This window comes from Jaculus jaculus, chromosome 5 (genome assembly GCF_020740685.1).
Source record: "Jaculus jaculus isolate mJacJac1 chromosome 5, mJacJac1.mat.Y.cur, whole genome shotgun sequence".
In the NCBI taxonomy this organism is placed as follows: domain Eukaryota; kingdom Metazoa; phylum Chordata; class Mammalia; order Rodentia; family Dipodidae; genus Jaculus; species Jaculus jaculus.
In genome coordinates, this window is record NC_059106.1 from 83,433,454 (window position 1) to 83,455,590 (window position 22,137).

At 43.6% G+C, this 22,137-nt stretch overlaps 1 protein-coding gene across 7 annotated transcripts; it reads right to left on the reverse strand.

Moving 5' to 3' along the window:
* Window positions 1-3,253: 3,253 nt before the first annotated feature.
* Ccdc163 (coiled-coil domain containing 163) lies at window positions 3,254-22,116 on the reverse strand. Of its 7 annotated transcripts, none has more exons than XM_045150994.1 (9): window positions 21,669-22,116; window positions 21,510-21,540; window positions 21,162-21,349; window positions 20,973-21,054; window positions 19,636-19,819; window positions 19,341-19,408; window positions 17,632-17,696; window positions 17,276-17,378; window positions 3,254-3,550 (listed from the first exon to the last, which is right to left on the reverse strand). In XM_045150994.1, exons 1-9 carry the CDS (start codon window positions 21,744-21,746, stop codon window positions 3,462-3,464), a joined length of 888 nt encoding a protein of 295 aa, XP_045006929.1. In that variant the 5' UTR covers window positions 21,747-22,116; the 3' UTR covers window positions 3,254-3,461. The 7 variants fall into 7 exon arrangements, with proteins under 7 accessions (XP_045006929.1, XP_045006928.1, XP_045006932.1 ...); XM_045150993.1 differs by having other exon boundaries at window positions 21,510-21,543; window positions 21,669-22,115; XM_045150997.1 differs by having other exon boundaries at window positions 17,284-17,378; window positions 21,510-21,543; window positions 21,669-22,114.
* Window positions 22,117-22,137: the final 21 nt, after the last annotated feature.

Here is a 22,137-nt window from a genome sequence, read left to right on the forward strand (position 1 = left end):
CTTGCAAATTTTTTTTTTTTTTTTTACAAAATAGGAGCCAGGGGCTGAGGAGATGGAGATGGCTGAGCGTTTAAGGTGCTTGTCTGCAAAGCCTAAAGATACGTGCTCAATCTCTCTCCAGATCCCAAGTAAGGCAGACCCAAAGGAAATGCAAGCACAAGGTCGTACACGTGCCCTAGGTGGTACAAGCATCTGAAGTTCGATTTCAATGGCTGAGGGCCTGATGCAATTCTCTCCCTAAAAAAAAAAAAAAAAAGCCAGGTGTGGTGTCCCACAACTTTAATCCCAGCACTTGGGAGGCAGAGGTAGGAGGATCGCAGTGAGTTCAAAACCATCCTGAGAAAACATAGTAAATTCCAGGTCAGCTTGGGCTACAGCAAGACCCTACCTCAAAAAAACAAAATAAATAAATAGTTGAAAAAAGTCAAATAAGAGTTACCTTATATCTGACATTTAATATTCCTGGCTCTGCTTCTATGTCTGCACCATATGCTGAGCACAATAAAGTGTCCACGTGTGCCCCTTAGAGTGGTGACTGATCCTGACTTCAGACACCTATTATTACTCAGGCTTCCGGACTTGCAATTGTATTGAATGTATGAAGAATAAAATAAAATCAAAACCTTATTTTTGTACAGTTTTGAAGTTTATACTTAGAACTGACTGCTTCCCTGAATGCATGGAGGGCTGACTGTACAATGTGTACATCTGCCTTTACCTGGGATTAATTAGTACAGTATTTTTGTATTTGTGAAACCTACTTTTTCTATATTCTTTATAGAAAAAAAAAGTCTTTATAGAATAAATATTCAGCTGTGACAAAAAAAAAAAAAACAGGACTGGAGAGAAGGCTCAGCAGTTAAAGCGCTCACCTGCAAGGCTTAAAGACTCATGTTCAAATCTCCAGGTCCCACTCAAGCCAGACACACAAAACAAGCATGCAAGATCACACACGTGCACAAGGAGGCTCACATGTCTATAGAGTTCGATTATAATGGCTGGAGGCTATGGCACACCAATTCTCACTCTTTCGCATTAAAAAAAAAAAAAACAGTCTGTTGGGTTTACGTCTAAAAAGAAAGAAAAGGAAAAAGGGGCTGGAAAGATAACTCAAGTTATGGCCCTTGCCTACAAAGCCTTAATATATCAGATTCAATTCCCCAGTACCCACATAGGGGCAGATGCACAAAATGGTGCATTCACCTGGTTTGTGTGAAGCACTAGAGGATCTGGTATGCCCATTCTCTCTCCTTGCAAATAATTTTATTTATTTAGAATAATTATTATTTCTTTTTGTTTTTCAAGGTATGGTCTCACTCTAGCTCAGGTTGACCTGGAACTCATATGTAGTCTCAGGGTGATCCTCCTACCTCTGCCTCCCAAGTGCTGGGATTAAAAGTGTGCACCACCACACCAGGCCAAATTTTTTTATTTTAGAGAAAGAGGGAGAGAGAATTGGCACACCAGGGCCTCAGCCACTGAAATCAATCTCCAGATGTTGTGCCAAATAGTGGAAATGTGCCACCTTGCGCTTGCCTCACCTTTGTGTGTTTGGCTTACGGGGGATCTAGAGAGTCAAACATGGGTCCTTAGGCTTTGTAGGCAAGCACCTTAACTGCTAAGCCATCACTCCAGACCTAAATGAGATATATATTTTTAATTAAAATTAAGAAGCTGGAGCGATGGCTTAATGGTGTAGGTGCTTGCCTGCAAAGCCAAAGGACCCAGGTTCAAATAACCAGGACCCACGTAAGCCAGATGCAAATGGTGGCATGTGTGTCTGGGGTTTGCAGTGGCTAGAGGCCCTGGTATACCCATTCAATTCTCACACACACACTCTCTCTCTCTCTGCCTCTTTCATAATTTTTTATATTTATATACATATATTAATATTATATATAATATTACATATATATAATTTTTTTAATGGCTAGAGAGATGGGCTAGTGGTTAAAGTATTTGCCTGTGAAGCTTAAGACCCATGTTCAACTCTCCAGATCCCATGTAAGCCAGATACATAAGGTTACACAAGCACAAAGTCACACATGCACACAAGGTGGCACATGTGTCTGGAGTTCGATTTCAGTGGCTGAGGCCCTGGTATGACAATTCTCTCTCTCTCTCAAACAAAAGATAATAGCCGGGCATGGTGGCACACACCTTTAATCCCAGCAGTTGAACAGGAGAGGTAGGAGGATGGCCATGAGTTCCAGGCCACCCTGAAACTACACAGTGAATTCCAGGTCAGCCCGTGCTAGAGTGAGACCCTACCTCAAAACAACAACAACAACAACAAAGATAAATAAATGAAGCTGGAGATGAAGAAAAGCACATGACTGCACAGGTGCAGTCCACAAAATATCTCACACACCTCTGCAACCTGATAGCACTAATGCCTAAGCAGTAAACTAATTCATTCTACTCATCAGATTGGAAAGTTCTATTTCTTTTTTAAGATTTATTTATATGAGAGAGAGAGAGGCAGAGAGAGAAGAATGGGCATGCCAGAGCCTCTAGCCTCTGCAAATGAACTCCAGACACATGCACCACCTGTGCATCTGACTTAGGTGGGTTCTGGGAAATTGAATTTGGGTCCTTTGGCTTTACAAGAAAGCAAGCACCTTAACTGCTAAGCCATCACCTCAGCTCTCTCTCTCTCTCTCTCTTTTTTTTTTTTTTGGTTCTTCAAGGTAGGGTCTCACTCTAGCTCAGGCTGACCTGGAATTCACTATGTAGTCTCAGGGTGGCCTCAAACTCACAGCAATCCTCCTACCTCTGCCTCCCAAATGCTGGGATTAAAAGCATGCACCACCACACCCGGCCCTCTTTTCTTAATATTTTTATTTCACAGACAAGAGAATATGAGCATGTATGCCAGGTCCTCTTCCCGCTGCAAATAAACTCTAGATGCATGTGCCACTTTGTGAATCTAACTTTACATGGCTATTGGGAAGTTGAACTGGAACCAACAACCTTTGCTAGCAAGGGCCTTGAACTGCTGGGCTATCTCCACAGCCCAGATTCAAAACTTGCAAGCTTATCTGAGCTTATATTCAAAGGTATAGGCAAAAATGTCTATGAAGCTGGGCATTGTGATGCACACCTTTAATCCCAGCACTCAGGAGGCAGAGGTAGGAGGATTACCATGAGTTTGAGGGCACCATGAGAAAACATAGTAAATTCCAGATCAGCCTGGGCTAAAGTGAGACTCTACCTCAAAAAAAAAAAAAAAAAGCTTTAGCTCAGTCTCTCATATTTGAGAGTAAAACCACGTTATATTTTATTTTACTTTATTTTATTTTATTTTATTTGAGGGGTAGGGGTGGGAGAGCAGTACGATGCTCCTGTAGAAAAGACCAGGAATGAGAAGGCTCCCCAGAAACAGGCCTTGGAGGAGAGTGTAGGCTAAGAAGGCTTTATCCTTCTGTGTCTTCCAAGTCACTTAGAAACATCTTGAGGTCCTAAAGGAACAGGTCCTCTTGCTCAAAACTTTGGGCATGGAGCTGAGAACTACTGGATTCAAGGTTAGACTTGATCTTCCTCTGGAGATCTAGGAGGAAGGAAAGGTGAAAGAAAACAAATCATCAGCAAACGCTGTGCTATGTACAGCCCTTGGGCCTATCTGATGGGAAAGGACAATCAAGTCTGTCTTATATGTGCGCATGCACACTACCCCCCCACCCTGTTTTTTTTTTTTTTTTTTCCTTTTTTGTTTTTTTTGGGGTAGTTTCTTGCTCTATTCCAGGCTGATCTGGAATTCACTATGTAGTCTCAGGGTGGCCTCAAACTCAAGGCAATCCTACCTCTGCCTCCCAGGTGCTGAGATTAAAGGGATGCCTGGATCTTTTTCTTAATTTTTACGTATTTATTTGAGAGAGAGACAGAGATTGGGTATGCCAGGGCCTCCAGCCACTGCAAACAAACTCCAAAGGCATGTGCCACCTTGTGCATCTGGCTTACATGAGTCCTAGGGAACCAAACCTAGGTCCTTTGGCTTTACAGGCAAGTGCCTTAACCACTAGACCATCCCTCCAGCCCTCTTTTTAAAATTACTTTTATTTTTGAGAGACAGGAAGAGAGAAAGAGAAAGAATGGGTCCACCAGGACCTTCAGCCTATGTGAACGAACTCCAAATGTGTGCACCCCTTGTGCATCTGGCTACATGGGACCTGGAGATTGGAACATGAGATATGTACAAGAGTTCTTAGGCTTTGTAGGCAAGCACCTTAACCACTAAACCATCTCTCCAGCCTTTTTGTTTGTTTTATGAGGTAGGGTCTCACTCTAGCACAGGCTGACCTGGAATTAACTTTGTAGTCTCAGGGGACCTTGAACTCATGGAGATCCTCCTACCTCTGCCTCCCAAGTGCTGAGATTAAAGGCAAGTGTCACCGTGCCTGCCAGCCCTCTTTTTCTTAATGTTTGTTTGTTTGTTTGTTTGTTTGTTTATTTATTTTGAGGTAGGTTTTCACTCTAGCCCAGGCTGACCTGGAACTCACTATGTAGTCTCAGGGTGGTCTCAAACCCCTACTGATCCTTCTACCTCTGCCTCCCAAGTGCTGGGATTAAAGGAGTATGCCACCACATCCTCCTTTAATTTGTTTTTAGTGCACACATTTATTTATTTTTTTATTGGCAATTTCCATAATTATAGACAATAACCCATGGTAATTCCCTCCCTCCCCCCTTTTTAAAAAATTATTTGTTTTTATGCAGAAGGAGACAGTGCATGTATGTGTGTGTATGGGTGTGTGCATATGAACATGCAAGGGTCTACTGCAGATAAATAACAGATGTGTATGCTACTTTGGGTCCAGCTTTATATGAGTGCTGGGGAATCAGACCCAAGCCACCAAGTTTTGCAAGCAAGCACCATTAACCATTGAGCCATCTCCCCAGCCCCTGTATGTGCCCTCTCTACTGAGGGTTCTTACTGCCTGCTTATCACTATCCCTGAATAAAGTGGCTTAATATAGGACATAGTGGCACATGCCTACAATCCCAGTACTCAGGCAACTGAGACAGGAGGATCATGAGTTTGAGGTCAGCCTGGGCTCCTGGGATAGCCTAAGTTCAAAAGCAAAGACCTGATTCTAAATAAATAAAGATTAAAAATTGAAGTAGGGCTGGAGAGATGGCTTAACGGTTAAAGCACCTGCCCACAAACCTAAAGATCCAGGTTCAATTCCCCAGTACCTACATAAGTCAGATGTACAAGGTTGCACATGCATATGGAGTTCATTTGCAGTGACAGGAGGCCCTGGTGCACCCAATCTCTCTTATATAAATGAATGTGTGTGTGTGTGTGTGTGTGTGTGTGTGTGTGTGTGTGTAGAGGGGGAGAGAGAGAGAGAGAGAGAGAGAGAAAACAGGGTGTGGTGGGCCAAGCCTTTAATCCCAGCACTTGGAAGGCAGAGGTAGGAGGATTTCTGTGAGCTCAAGGATACCCTGAGACTACATAGTGAATTTTCTGGGTCAGCCTGGGATAGAGAGACTGGGTTACAGCAGCCTGGGCTACAGGAAGGAAGGAGGGCGGGAGGGCGGGAGGGTGGGAAGGAAGGCAGGCAAGAAGGAGAGAAGGGAGGGAGGGCCAAAACAAGATATGAGTAAATAGAAATTCTGAAGAAACACCAATCAGAAATACTACAAATGAAAAACACAGTAAGTCAAATAAATTCTAGAAAGCCTCACCAATAGAATGGATCAAGGAGAGGCCAGAATATTTGAGCTACAGCTGTATGTGGTGCTGTACAGAAGGCTGAGGTAGGAGGATTACCATGAAGACATGGCCACCCTGACACTACATAGTGGATTCCAGGTCAGCCTGCGCTACAGCAAGATACTATCTTGAGACCACCCCTCCTCAAAAACAAAAAAAAAAGAATATCTGACTAGAAAACAAGGTGGTAGATCTACAACATTCCAACAAAGACAAACAAACTAATAGGAAGATATAAGTGAAAATCTCAAGACATTCAGAACACTATAGAGAGATCAAAATTAAGAATTCAAAATATAGAAGGAAAAGAATTTCAATCTACAGACATAGTAAATATTTTCAACAAAATCATAGATTTTCCCCAAATAGGGAAAGAGATGCCGATACAGGAGGTATTTAGAACACTAAACAGACAAGATGAGAAAAGAACCTCCCTTACCATATTATAATAAAACTCCTAAACACAGAGATCAAAGAAGATATATTGACAGCAATAACAGAAGCACCTAGTCACCCATTAAGGCAGATCCATCAGGTAACAGCAGATTACTCAGCAGAAACTTTTAAAGCCAGAAGGGCTTGTATGATGTGTGAGGCAAACGTGATAACCTCTACACTATGAAAACTGCCCTAGGGCTTGTATGATGTATTACAAGTTCTGAAAGACAACAACTGCCAACCAGGATGAGTATATCCAGCAAAGCCATGCATCATAATTGCAGAACAAAATCTTTCCTTAATAAAAACAAGTTAAAAGAATATATGACCCCTAAGCTAGCTCAAGAGAAAATACTTGAAGGGATCCTTCAGACTAGAGAGAAAGAAAAGCACATACATGAGAAAATGGGGGAAATAATAATGTTCAAATAATAGTGCAAAAGAGGAATAGAGGGCTGAAGAGATAGCTTACCGGTTAAGGTACTTGCCTGCAAAGCCTAAGGACACAGGTCCAATTCTCCAGTACCCATGTAAGCCAGATGTACAAGGCTTGCAATGGCTAGAATCCCTGGCATGCCCATTCTCTCTCTAGCTTGCTCTCAAGTAAATCAAAAAGAATGTCAAGAATAAATATATATGTATGTGTGTGTGTGTGTGTGTATGTGTGTGTGTGTGTGTGTGTATGTATGTATGTATATATATATATATATATATATATATATATACCTTTTTTTTTTTTAAGTAGAGTCTCATTCTAGCCCAAGCTGACCTGAACTTCACTATGAAGTCTCAGGAGAGCGTTGAGCCTCCTATCTCTGCTTCCCGGGTGCTGGGATTAAAGGTGTGTACCATCATACCTGGCTACACACCTTTTATTAATAACTCAACATCAATCGCCTCAAGACTCCAACCAAAAGATACAGACTTGTAGACTGGATTAAAAGGCAGGATCCAGCCAGACGTGGAGGAAGAGGAAGGAGGACCATCATGAGTTTAGGGTTACTCTGAGACTATATAGTGAATTCCAGGTCAGCCTAAGCTAATGTGAAAACCTACCACAAAAAAAAAAAAAAAAAAAAAATCCTTCTGTTCCTTGCCTCCAAAAAACTCACCTCTCCATAAAAGACAAAACACTAAACAAAATCAAACAAAAAGGCTGGAGAGACAGCTTAGTGACTAAGGAGTTTGCCTGCAAAGCCTAAGGACCCAGGGTCCATTCTCCAGTACCCACGTAAGCCAGATACACAGAGTGGCACATGTACAGCTGGAGGCTCTGGTGTGCCTAATAGCTCGCTCGCTCTCCCTCCCTCCCCTTGCAAATTAAAAAAAGGGGGAGGGGACTAGAGAGATAGCTTAGCAGTTAAGACACTTGCCTGCAAAGTCAAAGGACACAGGTTTGACTCCCCAAGACCCACCTAAGCCAAGGTGCACAAGGGGGAACACATATCTGGAGTGCCTTTGCAGTGGCTAGAGGCCCTGAGACGCCCATTTTCTATCTACTGTGAGTTTAAGGCCACATGAGACAACATAGTGAACTCCAGGTTAGCCTGAGCTACAGTAAGACCTTACTGAGAAAAAAAACAAAACAAAATTCTCATTAAGGTCAGGCATAGTGGTGCACATCTTTAATCCCAGCGCTTGGGAAGTAGAAGTAGGAAGATCGCCATGAGTTCAGGACCACCCTGAGACTACATAGTGAAATCCAGGTCAGTCTGGGCTAGTGTAAAATCATACCTCAAAACAAAAAACTTCTCATTGGGACTTAGTGGTGTTTGCCTACAGAGTCTAGTGATCCACGTTTGACTCCCCAGTACCCATGTAAAGCCAGATACACAAGGGGCACATGCGTCTGGAGTTTATTTGCAGTGGCTAGAGCTAGAGACCCTGGTGTACTTATTCTCTCTCCCTTTCTCAAATAAATAAATAAATAATAAAATAAAGAAAAAGGCAGGCATCCGCAAGCTCAGCCGGCCTGAGCTCCAGGCCCATGGCCGAGCCGCTGGTGCTCCACATGCTCTGGAAGCAGCTTCTCCTCTGCAGCTTCCTAGAGCCGCCGCTGCTCTGCACTCTGCCGCCCACAGGTGGGGTCCACGATGGGGGGCAGGTCTCCCCCGCCCCCCTTCCCGCCAGAAAGCCTGGCGTGCCAGTACAATGAAGAGTTTTGGTAGTGTAATACATTCCAGTACTGGAGGAATCCTTTACCACCTATAGACCCAGCAGATATCCAAGGAGTGAGTGAAGACAGCCTGACAGAGACACTTCAGGACAAGAATGGAGTGGCTGAGATTGACATGGAGTCTTGACAAGAACAGCTGAGGAAATAGAATTCACTAAATTTGCAGAGACCTAAAGAAAAAGTGACTTTCCATACTTGACATTGTTTCTGGACCTGAAAAATAAGGAAAAACTATTTTGACAATAAGTAACTATAGTTACTATGGAACTCCCAGCGGGGATTTATCAAGGACATGTTAGAGTTATAGGTGAAATATTTTCTGTACATGTTTTTTAATGAAGATGGTTTTGTTCAGGATCTAACTGTGAAGATACACTAGTCTTACAGAAAGAAGTCTGGCAGTTGTAGAAATAGATGGGAAGCACACCTGTCTCCCTCTGTCAAATCTTTGCACTGATAAAAGTTTGTGGAATATGTAGGGCTGGAGAGATGGCTTAGCGGTTAAGCGCTTGCCTGTGAAGCCTAAGAACCCTGGTTCGAGGCTCGGTTCCCCAGGTCCCACGTTAGCCAGATGCACAAGGGGCGCACGCATCTGGAGTTCATTTACAGAGGCTGGAAGCCCTGGCGCGCCCATTCTCTCTCTCCCCCTCTATCTGTCTTTCTCTCTGTGTCTATCGCTCTCAAATAAATAAATAAAAAATTTAAAAAAAAAAGTTTGTGGAATATGTAGTGAATATCATTTTATAGAACTAGTATTAAAATATTTTCTAGTACATCTACTGACTCAGCTGAACAAATCGGTGACTTGAATATCTATGCAAAATTACATGTGGGAGATACTTTCTGAAAGATGATAATGTTCTAAAAGAACTTTGTAAATTGAACTCGTGAGAATTTCAATTTGGGGAGCAATTTAACTTTTGATATTTGATGTCTGTTAAACTGCTATGGCAATCAAAACAATGGGAAGTGGGTGCCTGCCCCTCCCCCATCTAAGATAAAAGGAAAATAATCTATTTTATAGTCAGTTTATTGACTTTAATTACTTTGAGGGCATTTTTGTTATTACTTTAGAACTGTAGTTCTCAACACTGACAGCACTTTAGAAGTCTTTACATGAGCCCCATTCAAGACATTTCCTTTAATCTTTTGGAAGTGGGCCTTACATGTTGATACTTTACACACCAGTCCTCCCCTTCATTTCTTTAATGTGCAGACAGGGTTGAGAACCACTAGCACAATGATAGCTTTTCCTACTTAAAGGTGATGACTAGGGCTGGAGAGATAGCTTAGCGGTTAAGTGCTTGCCTGTGAAGCCAAAGGACCCAGGTTCGAGGCTCAATTCCCCAGGACCCATGTTAGCAAATTCATAAGGGTGCGCAGGCATCTGGAGTTCATTTGCAGTGGCTGGAAGCCCTGGCGCACCCATTCTCTCTCTCTCTCTCTGTCTCTCCCCCTCTTTCTCTGTCTGTCGCTCTCAAATAAATAAACAAACAAAAAAAAAAGGTGATGACTAATTTGAGCTGATTAATGCCTGTTCATTAGTTTTGTTCTTGTTTTGCTCTGCTGATGGCTAAACTTGGTACTGCTAATATTTTGTTGTTAAAAATAAAGTAAATAGGTTGGAGAGATGGCTTAGCGGTTAAGCGCTTGCCTGTGAAGCCCAAGGACCCCGGTTCAAGGTTCGATTATCCAGGACCCACATTAGCCAGATGCCCAAGGGGGTGCACGCGTCTGGAATTCGTTTGCAGTGGCTGGAAGCCCTGGCATGCCCATTCTCTCTCTCTCTTTCTCTCTGCCTCTTTCTCTCTCTGTCACTCTCAAATAAATAAATAAAAATTTTTTTAAAAATGAGAAAAAATAAAGTAACAATTTGTGTTTGAGTTACGTATCAATGACTAATTTAATTTTTGTACTGCATCCAGAATGTTGGCTTTGTTACTGAATAACTTGTCACTATATTATATTTTGTTGATATTAAATCTAAAATATGGAGAAATGATAAATAGTATCTAACTCAAAGTGACAACATTTGTTGTCTAGTGCTCTAAGTACTGTATATGCATCCTCTTGTTTAAAGTACAGCCAGCATGTCATTAGAGTACAAACCAGCTTCTGTTTTGTTTTGTTTTGTTTTGTTTTGTTTTGTTTTGTTTTGTTTTGTTTTCTGCTGAAACTGTGAGTAGAAAGTTCAGGATAAAAGTCAAAATTAGCAAAATATAAAATTAATGGAAAACTTTCTTCTCTTCTGTTTGATTTGAAGGGTAGAAAAATGCCTTGTTCCCTACTGCATTTCCCCAACCAATAGCAAATGGACTACGCCACACCCCTTTATGGACATTGAACCTAGAGCCTAGGGTATGCTCAGTCCACATTCTTGCTGTTGATGGGGAGGTAATGCCAATAATTTTACTTCTGTGAATGGATATTGCAAAGTTAGGTCACTTACCCAAAGATGTTTAGGTAAAAAGTTGATTGCCAAGAGGTCAAATAATATAAATTATGGATGATAGACGGCAGAAAAAATCCTATTATGGGATTCTGTATAGTGTGAAATAAGAAGTAGGTCTGTATGGATTGTGTAGAAACAGAAATATTCTGTAAATAGTAATTTCAGATTAAAACTGTTTTGTTTTTTTTTAATTTTTTATTTATTTACTTGAGAGCGACAGAGAGAAAGACAGATAGAGGGAGAGAGAGAGAATGGGCGCGCCAGGGCTTCCAGCCTCTGCAAACGAACTCCAGACGCGTGCGCCCCCTTGTGCATCTGGCTAACGTGGGACCTGGGGAACCGAGCCTCGAACCGGGGTTCTTAGGTTTCACAGGCAAGCGCTTAACCGCTAAGCCATCTCTCCAGCCCGAGTAAAACTGTTTTAAACATTAAAGTTGTTCATACAGATGAATACATGATTGAAAAAAGAAAAAGGCACCATTCCAACAGATACCAATGAAATTCAGAAAATCATAATGAGAAGGGGGTAGAGTTAGGGTGACTGGACCCCTGAAGGTGAAAGACAGTTAAGTTTACACTTGCTAGAAATCCAAGATGACCTGACTTCTTATCTCTTGCCTAGTGCCCCAGACCTATTTTTCTACAAACAGTCAGGACCCCTCCCAGAAGGGAGGTCTTTCATAGGACTTAAATATTGTGGCTGGTCAAATTCTACTCCCAGAACTGGGTATCACAGCTAATCTCTTCCTGAGACAGCCCCTAGCCCTAACCAACCAGCTGGCCCTCTGGTTCACCTGAGCCAGAAGACGGCCCAGCACTATAAGGTTATAAATACCTTTGCAAGGGCAGGGTAGGCTCTCCGATCACTTGGAAACTTGCAGCTATGGGTGAATTTTTCCCTCAGCTGGGCCTGGCTCTTCCCTGGCCAGGAGGCCCCCCAGCCCTTACTCTCCCCATGGGTTCTTTATCCATCCCCTCCAGCTCCCCACATGGCAGGCACTCCTTGAACATTCTTTTTTCTCTCTTTCCACGCTTTTTTCCAGGCCCTCCACATAAGATCTCTAGCCATGGGGGTACCTTTCCTTGGTTCTACTTCCCTCAATAAATATATATTTTTTTTATTTTGTATTATACATTCAATGCCAAGCAAAGATTCAGACACAGTTATAGTCATAAGATCTTTCTATGTTAAACTAAAATGAGAAGTAGTTTTCTCCAAATGGCAACAAAAGTAGTAACAAAAATGTCTTCAACATCCCTCAAAATTAAAAAAGAAAAAAACTACTAGCCAACAGATTAATATGCAAGCTCAGTAGAGAGCAAATATCAGACCAGGAAAAAACCATCAGGAATTGCATAGGATCTGTTACTGTTTCAGCCTCCACATGTCCTGAGAGGCTACACAGCTGGAACTAAAGCTAGGACCCCTCAAAGCCCCCTCTACACTGCCTTGTTGCAGTCAGGTTCACATTGCTGGTAGAAATCCCCAACCAAGAGCAGCTTGTGGGAAAAAGAAGCCTATTTTGGCTTACAGGCTTAAGGGGGAGCTCCATGATGGCAAGGGGAAAAAATGGCATGAGCAGAGGGTGGACATCAACCCATGGCCCACATAAGGTGGACCATAGCAACAGGAGAGTGTGCAGTTGTGTCTCAGCCTGGGCTAGAGTGAGATCCTACCTCAAAAAACAAAAAAAGAAACAAAAAAAATTGGGGGGCTGAAGAGATGGCTTAACGGTTAAGCACTTGCCTGTGAAGCCTAAGGACCCCAATTTGAGGCTTGATTCCCCAGGACCCACGTTAGCCAGATGGACAAGGGGGCGCATGCATCCAAGGTTCGTTTGCAGTGGCTGGAGACCTTGGCATGCCCATGCACATTCACATTCACATTCTCTCTCTCTCTCTGCCTGTTTCTTTCTCTGTCTGTTGCTCTCAAATAAATAAATAAAAATGAACAAACTTTTAAAGTTGTTTTTAAGTTATTTATTTGAGAGAGAGATCTACAGAGAATGGGTGCACCAGCTGATACAAATGTACTCCAGACACATGAGTCACCTTGTGCATCTGGCTTACATGGGTACTGGGGAATCAAACCTGGGTCATTAGGCTTCACAAGCAAGTGCCTTAACTGCTAAGCCATCTCTCCAGTCACTATTTTTTATATTTTATTTTTTTCAAAGTAGGGTCTCACTCTAGGTCAGGCTGACCCAGAGTCACAGGCAACTGAACTCACAGGAATCCTCCTACCTCTGCCTCCTGAACGCTGGAATTAAAGGCATGCACCACAACACCCAGCTAAAAAAGTTTTTTTGTGGTTTTTTTTTTTTCCCCCAAGGTAGGGTCTCACTGTAGCCCAGACTAACCTGGAATTCACTCTTTAGTCCCGGGCTCCCCTTAAACTCACAGTGATCCTCCTACCTCTGCCTCCCAAATGTTTGGATCAAAGATGTGCACCACCACACCTGTCTTAAAAAAGTTTTAAAAATAAAGGCCAGTCTTGGTGGCCCCTGCATTTAGGAGGCAGAAGTAGGAGGATTGCTGCCTGAGATTATATAGTGAATTCCAGGTCACCTGGATTAGAGCAAAACGCTGCCTTGAAAAACCAAAGGGGAAAAAAAGGGCTGGAGGGATGGCTTAGCAGTTAAGGTGCTTGCTCACAAAGCCAAAGGACCCAGGTTTGATTCCCCAGGACCACATAAGCCAGATGTACAAGGTGGTGCATGCATCTGCAGTTAATTTTCAGTAGCTGGAGCCCTGCTATACCCATTCTCTCTCTCTGAAATAAATAAATAAATATGAACAAATTTTTTTTTAAGAAAAAGGCAATATTGGGCTAGAAAGATGGCTTAGCAGTTAAGGTACTTGCTTGCAAAGCTTAACGACCCAAGTTCAGTTGTCCAGTACCAACATAAAGCCAAATGCACAAAGTGGCACATGCATCTGGAATACATTTGCAGCAGCTGGAGGCCCTGGCCCACCCATACTCACTCCGTCTTTCCTTGAAAATAAATAAATAGGCCAGGTGTGGTGGCGCATGCCTTTAATCCCAGCACTTGGAAGGCAGAGGTAGGAGGATTGCCATGAGTTTGAGGCCACCCTGAAACTACATAGTGAATTCCAGGTCAGCCTGGGCTAGAGTGAGACCCTACCTCGAAAAACCAAAAGAAGAAGAAAAAATAAATAAATAAGGGCCAGAGAAACAACTTAGCAGTTAAGGCACTTGCCTACAAAGCCTAAGGAAACAGGTTTGATTCTCCAGTATCCACATAAGCCAGATGCACAAGGTAGCCCATGCATCTGAAGTTTGTTTGCAGCAGCTGGAGGCCCTGGAGCACCCATTCTCTCTCTATCTGCTTCTTTTCTCTCTTGCTCTCTATCAAATAAATATTTTTAAAAATATAAAGAAAAGCCAGGTATGATGGCCCGCACCTTTAATCCCAGAACTCAAGAGGCTATATGAGGATCACTGTGAGTTCAATGCCACCCTGAGACTACATAGTGAATTCCAGGTCAGCCTGGGCTATAGAGTGAGACCCTACCTCAAAACTCTACCCCCCAAAGAATAAAAACATACTTCTATTAAATCTTTTTTCTTTTTTAATTAACATTTTATTCAGTATATATTATGCCCTTTTCAGACCCTAAGTCTTTAAGTCTATAAGCACAATACCATATAGTGGCAAACTTGCAGGTTAAACTGTGTCCCTTTGAACCAGTTCTGTCACTATTCAAATCCTGAAGCCAGTTTTCCTTCTTGTTACCAACAAACAATGGAGTTTTGAGAAAAGATTTCTCTCTAGATATTCCACCAATTCGAGTCTTGACTGAAGCACCATGATCTCATGATAGGGCACCTGAACAACTTGATAATCCAGTAACTGGAGGTGTCTTCGTTTAACTGCTTCTTTCCCAAGTAAGTGGTTGCTCTCATAGCAAAACCTTTTGGGGCCACCAATGCACAGTGCTACCCTTCTATGGACATCCTCTGCTGTAAATGGCAATACAAATCCTTCTTCATCTAACTTAATCTCAGTATTGATGGTGTAACAATAGGGCGTTAGCACTTTAGAAGCAAAATACCAGCAGAGCTAGGAGGATCACTGTGAGTTCAAGGCCACCCTGAGATGACAGAGTGAATTCCAGGTCAGCCTGGGCTAGAGTGAAACCCTACCTTGGAAAAAAAAAAACAACCATCTTGCTCCTAAAAGGTCAAGCAGTCCAACCACCAGAAACCTATAAAGGCAAAAATCCACAGGAATCTCCAGAAAAACAGCATGGAGTTAAAAATGATTTCACTTGGTATTTATAGGAAGTTTTGGGCCCTTGTACAAAGGGCATTCTAGAACCGAGGTTAGGAAAAGTTGGGTCAGTTGTGCCAGACTCAATCTGTCCAAATATGGCTCTTCACCTTGCAACTGCTGAAGGAAAAAGGGCTGAATATTTTTGCCATGAAGTTGACTGGATGGTATCCAATAAGTGATCATGTATGGAGAAGTCTCAATAGTGTTTTGGGTGGGAAATAATTGAAATAAGTGAATAGCACATTTCCTAGCTTCCTAAATACAGCAGGGGCATTTGGTGGCAAATAAATGAGTTTTCTAAATGGTTCAATTAATTCATAAATCTGACCAGGTGAAAATTTTTCCAAGTGGCAAACAAAAGTCTCTGCTGCTACATCAAGGATGGGCTTCAAAAGAATCTCTTGCTACAATCTGCTGGTCACTTCTGAGTCCAAGGTGAGACGGTGCCCAGCTATGTGCTGCTCCAGGGCTTTTGTGAGAAACCTATCATTATATCCAAAATACATGAAAGCTTCCAGAACATTCCTGAGCTCTTCACTAGTAAAATGAGGAACATGCCTCACAGCATATCTGCCCAGTTTTAAGACAAGAGGAAGTACCTGAGTTTGATCCAGAACCACTAATGCACTGAGCACTTTGCTGATCGAGTTAGGACTGAGGTAGGGAAATGTTGTTTATCCTATTTCAAAATGATTGGTGTTGGTCTACTTTTTCAGGGCATGCCTAGAGAATTTTATAAAGGGCCACAATGTCCTCTGGAGTGTTTCCGGCCTTGCACTTTACAACTGATGTATAATCAGTTCTAATGTCATACAACCTGGAACCTGTAGTCTCACCAGACTTTCCCCAAAAACACAAAGATGATGGACTCATAGGCCTCCTCTTTTGAGACAATTCTGGCATTGGGCTGAAGATCCAGGTGCAGCATACTCAGAGCCTGCAGAGCAGTCACCAAACCCATGTTTGTTCAAATTGAAAGCAAACTTAACACTTCTTCAGATGAGGTGAAATCGTTCAGTCTCCTGCAAAATACCTGCTCACTCTCCTTCTGAAAGCTTTGTTCAAGCCAGTTCCAGTCATGTACTTGAGATAATACTGTTCACCAACTGGATGAAGAACATTTCCATTTTCTGAGTGGAAGTTTTTACAACATTCATGATGGAATCTGATCTTGAATGGCTCAGGTCGTAGAGAAATAAACCAAGGAGACAGATGATCTATGGCTACCTTGTGGATGTAACTAGTAGGCTGTTTCTTCAAGGTAGCCATGGCTCCAGGTATCCAGACATCAGATAAGTGATAAATGTTCCTCCTCAAGGTGATCAAAGCCATGACATTGGATTTCAGATAGCAGTGACCTTAGGATGACTCAAAAGGTACCATGGTGCTGAGAAGAAATGACAGAAGAGTGCTCAACACTGAAATATCTCTATCACACCTTCCAAGGTCCATTGCAGAAGAGGTGGTGGAAAAAATGTAAGAGCTAAGCCAGGCGTGGTGGTGCACACCTTTAATCCCTGCACTTGGGAGGCAGAGATAGGTGGATTGCTATGAGTTCAAGGCCACCCTGATATTACATAGTGAATTCCAGGTCAGCCTGGGCTAGAGTGAGACCCTACCTTGAAAAACCAAAAGTAATAAATTATATATATATATGTATGTATGTAAGTAAGTAAGTAAGTATATGCTAAAGGAAGGGTAGGACTCCTTACAACATGCTCCTCCAGACAGACACAAAATGGCCTAGATATCAACAACTTTACAGTGCCTGATACTACCTACACAAGACCATAATAATAGGAAAAGACGATGACATCAAAATAAAAGAGAGACTGAGTAGAGTTGCAAAGGGGAACGTGGGGAAAGAGAGAAAATTACCTTGGGTTATTGTATACAATTATGGAAGTTGTCAATAAAAAATTTAAAAACCACCAGGAAAAAAAAAAAAGAGGCAGAGGTAGGACAATTGCTGTGAGTTCAAGGCTAACCAGGGGCTACATAGTGAGTCCCAGGTCAGCCTGGAATATAGTGGGATCTTACCTGGGCAGGGGTGGGGGTATGAATGACAGAAACGATTCTGTTCTCATGAGCTGCCCCTACCAGCTGTAGCCATATTTAGGATACATGGGCTTTGGTCCTCAGTGTCTGACCTCTGTGACCCAAATCCCTTCCATTAGAACAGTTGTCCACACCTTCTGACCTGAGGAGGTTGTGCTCCTCCTGCTGGGCATCCTGGGCCTCTGTCCTGGCAACCTCCGGGATGTGAACCTTGCCCTCTTGTGGGTGCTCCAACACCTGCCAGACCATGGGACCCAGGTAGGATCAAATCTCTCCCCCTTCCCAAGTGGAAAGAAACCCTCTCCCCAAAATGGGTCTCCAAAGCACATTTGGAATCTTCATATTGGAAAGGACAATGACTCATGGCCTACAGCAAAGAGTTTGGGAAAAGGCTTTGGAGGAAGGTGAACTGAGCACAGGTAAGAAAGGCAAAAGAAGGGATAGGGACTCCATGAGGAAATATGTGGAGACAAATCTAATTCCATCCTACCTTCCAGCTGCAGGCCTGAGCCTGGGGCCCCTGAGCCTTTTGTTTCAGCAACTCCTGGTGCTGGCCTAAAGATGAGACAGAATATGAATGGGCTATTCTCCAGCTTCATTCCTTCTCCTTCCTCACCATGGGACCAGCCTGGTGCTAAAAACTAAGACATGCACATCCTGGTTCAGCTGTTAGAATGCTTCTAACCTGACAGGAGACTAAACTCACACAGCAAGAACAAAGAGATAAAATGCTTTCTCAAAGGTTGGGGTATAGGTTAGTGGTAGAGCATGTGCTTAACATGTGCAAGGTCCTGGATTTGATCCCCAGCACAAATAATATAATGATACATTGCCCAATATCTCAATAGCTCCAACAGATAGAGGTATGACCACTTACTAGGAGTGCAAGAAGTTATTTCTGGCCAGGTGTGGTGATGCACCTCCTTAATCCCAGCACTCAGGAAGCAGAGGTAAAAGGATCACTGAGTCAGAAGTCAACCAGGAACTACAAAGTGAGTTCCAGGTCAGCCTGGGCTACCTACCTTGGGGGGAAACAAAAAGATATTCCTGGGGCTGAAGAGACTGCTCATCAGTTAAAGAATTAGGCCAGAAACGGAGGCACGCCTTTAATCCCAGCACTTGGGAAGCAAAGGTAGGAACACATGAGTTTGGGGCCACCCTGAGCCTATATAGTGAATTCCAGGTCAGCCTGGGCTAGAGTGAGACCCTAACTTGGAAAAAAAAAAAAAAAGCGGAGCGTGGTGGCCACACCTTTAATCCCAGCACCTGGGAGGCAGAGGTAGGAGGATCACCATGAGTTCGAGGCCACCTTGAGAATACATAGAGAATTCCAGGTCAGCCTGGGCTAGAGTGAGACACTACATCAAAAAAATTTTTTTTTCTTTATGTGTGCGTGAGAGAGAGAATGAGAACAGGCATACGAAAGCCTCCTGCCACTGTAAACAAACTTCAGATATATGTATCACTTTGTGCATCTGGCGGTTATGGAATCAAACCTGGGCCTTCAGGCTTTGTAATTAATTCTCTATTTACTTATTTTGTTGTTGTTCTCAGGGTGGCCTCAAACTCATGGTGATCCTCCTGTCTCTGCCTTCCCAGTTCTGGGATTCACGGTGTATATCACCAGGCCAGGCTTTTTTTGTTTGTTTGTTTTTAGTTTTTCAAGATAGGGTCTCACTATAGCCCAAGCTGACCTGGAATTCACTATGAAGTCTCAGGGAAGACTCGAACTCATGGCATTCCTCCTACCTCTGCCACCCAAGGGCTGACTAAAGGCATGGGCCACTAGGCCCGGCTTTTTTTTTTTTTTTTAGGTAGGGTTTTGCTTTAGCCCAGGCTAACCCAGAATTCACTATGTAGTCTCTCTCAGGTTGGCCTGGAACTCATAGCTATCCTCCTACCTCAGCCTCACAAGAGCTAGGGTGTGCTAGTGATTAAAGGCATGTACCACCACACACCCACCTGAAGAACTTTTTTTTGTTTGTTTTTCAAAGTAGGGCCTTGCTAAAGTCCAGGCTGACCTGGCATTCACTATGAAGTCTCAGGGTGGCCTTGAACTCATGGTGATCCTCCTATCTTGTCTCCCAAGTGCTGGGATTAAAGGCATGTGCCACCATACCCAGCTAAGAAATATTTTTTACAAAGAAGGTGTTCCCAAAAATGGAAGAAGGGAACACATACTCTCAATCTTTTACTTACTTAGCTGATCCTGTAGGAACTTCAGTTCCTCCCGCTGGTTTTCTAACTCTTCCCACAAGAGCTGGGGCCTACACAAGTGACAGCAATGTTACTTTGGAGTCAAACAGCAAACTCAAAGAAGCTGGGGAATACAGCTCAATGGTAAAGTGTAAGCCTAGCATACACAAAGCTCTAGGTACAATCCCCCAGCCCCCACCCCCCCCACACACACACAAAGCAAAGAGGTCATCTGCCTTCCAGAATGGCAATGGTTGATGAGAAGCCTCCACATGATGAGGTCTTGTCCATCACTTACTCAGTTTCTAGCTTCTGGTGAAAGCCACTAGTACTACTGTACTTTCCTGGTCTCCTTTCCATTTGGCCTTGGGCTAGATCCTGCACTTGGCTCCGAAGGCCCTGAATTTCTTTTTTCAGCCCCTCCAGGCATTGCTCCAGAAGGGCTCCCATTTCTGGAGTCCTCTGCAGCAATCTTAGTGATGCTGTAATAAGACAAAGTGAAAATCAGCCTCTCCAAAAGTTTCACATGAAGCCAGGTATAGTGGCACACTCCTTTAATCCCAGCACTTGGGAGGCAGAGGTAGGAGGATCACCATAAGTATGAGGCCACCCTGAGACTACAAAGTGAATTCCAGGTCAGACTGAGCTAGACCAAAAAAAGGTTCACATGAGCCCAGATACTTTTCACAAATTAAAACACATGCACACAGCAGCAGGTATCTATAAACATATATAAAGTTATGTAACGTATTTGTGAGTGTGTGTGTGTTAAATGAGTGAGGGAAGAGGGTGTAGCTCAGTAGTAGCACACATCTTAGTATGCCTAACTCCAGTTTTAATTTTTTTTAAATTATTTATTTATTTATTTGAGAGCGACAGACACAGAGAGAAAGACAGATAGATAGAGAGAATGGGCGCGCCAGGGCTTCCAGCCTCTGCAAACGAACTCCAGATGCGTGCGCCCCCTTGTGCATCTGGCTAACGTGGGACCTGGGGAACCGAGCCTCGAACCGGGGTCCTTAGGCTTCACAGGCAAGCACTTAACCACTAAGCCATCTCTCCAGGCCTCCAGTTTTAATTTTTAAAATGGGTTGGATGAGCTGGAGAGAAGCTTAGCAGTTAGGTCGCTTGCCTGCAAAGCCTAAGGATTCAGATTCGATATCCCAGGACCCACATAAGCCAGATGCACAAGGTGGCACATGCATCTGGAGTTTGTTTGCTGTGGCTAGAGGCCCTGACACACCCATTCTCTCTCTCTCTCTCAAATAACTAAATACATAAAATATATTAAAAATAGGCTGGAAGCCGGGTGTGGTGGTGCATGCCTTTAATCCCAGCACTCAGGAGGCAGAGGTAGGAGGATTGCCATGAGTTCGAGGCCACCCTGAGACTCCATAGTGAATTACAGGTCACCCTGGGCTAGAGTGAGACCCTACCTCGAAAAACCAAAAAAAAGAAAAATAAAAATAGGCTGGAACGGGCCTGGCATGGTAGCATGGGCCAAAGACCTATGGAGCAGACAAGTACTCCCTAGACGGACACATATACATGCATGTGCCACACACACACACGCACAAAGAGAATAATAATGATAAAATAATTCTGTACATACGGAGAGAAGAAATGGCCTAATACCTTCCAGGGTACTGATCTTGTGCATCTGCTCCTCTCGTTCCTCCAGCAAGCCCTGCACAACTTGCCTTAGAGTCTCAGTAACCTACCCAGACAGGAAAAAAAAACAAAAAAACTGAAGCTACTTTCTAACAGGCTTTCTAAACCCTACTATTCCAATCTCACATACACACCTTAGATACCATGCCTCACCTGAGCCTGAGATTTAAGATAGGACTGGAGATTAGTAACTTCGACCCACAGAGAGGATAGGCTGTAGGTCTCATTGCAGCTCAGTTTCTCTCTGGACGTGGGAGTCTTTGGGGCCCAAGGCTGTTCAGCTTGGTGGCATGATTTGGGAGGCAAGTGGTGAGAGGAAATGCACTTTTCAGCTAGGTCCCCTGCAGAGAAAATAAGGAAGGGACAAGAACAGAGTCTGCCTGTGTGAGAGAAAAGAGTTCCAGATAGAAAAGAATAGGACTTTAGACGAAACAGTAAGCACTAGAAGAAAGCTGACCTTGGAAAGACGAAAAGATGGGAGAAGAAAGGAACAATACTAACCTGTACTGGAAACTCCAAGAGGATACAAACTCTGCTACAAAACAAACAGTTCCACAAGCCAATGAGCTCCGAATATCCTAACCAACCACCCCAACCTACCCATCTCCTCAAAAAAAAAAAAAAAAAAAAAAAAGCTGGGCGGCTCTGGCGCCTTGTCACCTTAATCCGGGCCATATTTCCATCAGTTGCATTAAGAAGCTCATCGAGCTGCTCAGACCAGCTCGGGCTTCTACTCATGTCCTGTGGCTGTGGGGTGTGGCTCCCTCACTGGCCTAGCTACCCGAGGAACAGCCCAGATGGACAGAGGAAAGTGGAAGTGGGGATGAAGGAATACTAGAGGTAGGGATGCAGACCAAAACTGTGAATGTGGGTCACGGGAAGGACGTTCTCGGTGAACTGGGGAAGCGGGTGACCCGGCTGAAGCCTGTGTTTCCTCTTATATGCGGTTATCAGGGAGAGGAGAACACGCGGAATCGTAGCGGAGACCGCCGCACCCGCAGGCCGCCGGCACCATCACGCCAGACCGCGCGAGCGAGCGAGCGCCGCCGCGACGTTCAAGCCCTTCCCTGGCAGGAGCCTGTACGACCTCCGACGGCGTGCCGCGGCGCCACCCGGGAAACGCAGTCCA

Excerpts from the sequence above, each read along its gene's own strand:
- Ccdc163 (XM_045150993.1), bottom strand. The coding sequence starts at position 21,746 with ATGAGTAGAAGCCCGAGCTGGTCTGAGCAGCTCGATGAGCTTCTTAAT. Across the intron at positions 21,350-21,509 it reads TCTTGGAGTTTCCAGTACAG|GGGACCTAGCTGAAAAGTGC; the intron begins GTTAGTATTGTT and ends TTTTCTCTGCAG. Across the intron at positions 17,379-17,631 it reads CTCAGGCCTGCAGCTGGAAG|GTGTTGGAGCACCCACAAGA; the intron begins GTAGGATGGAAT and ends ATGGTCTGGCAG.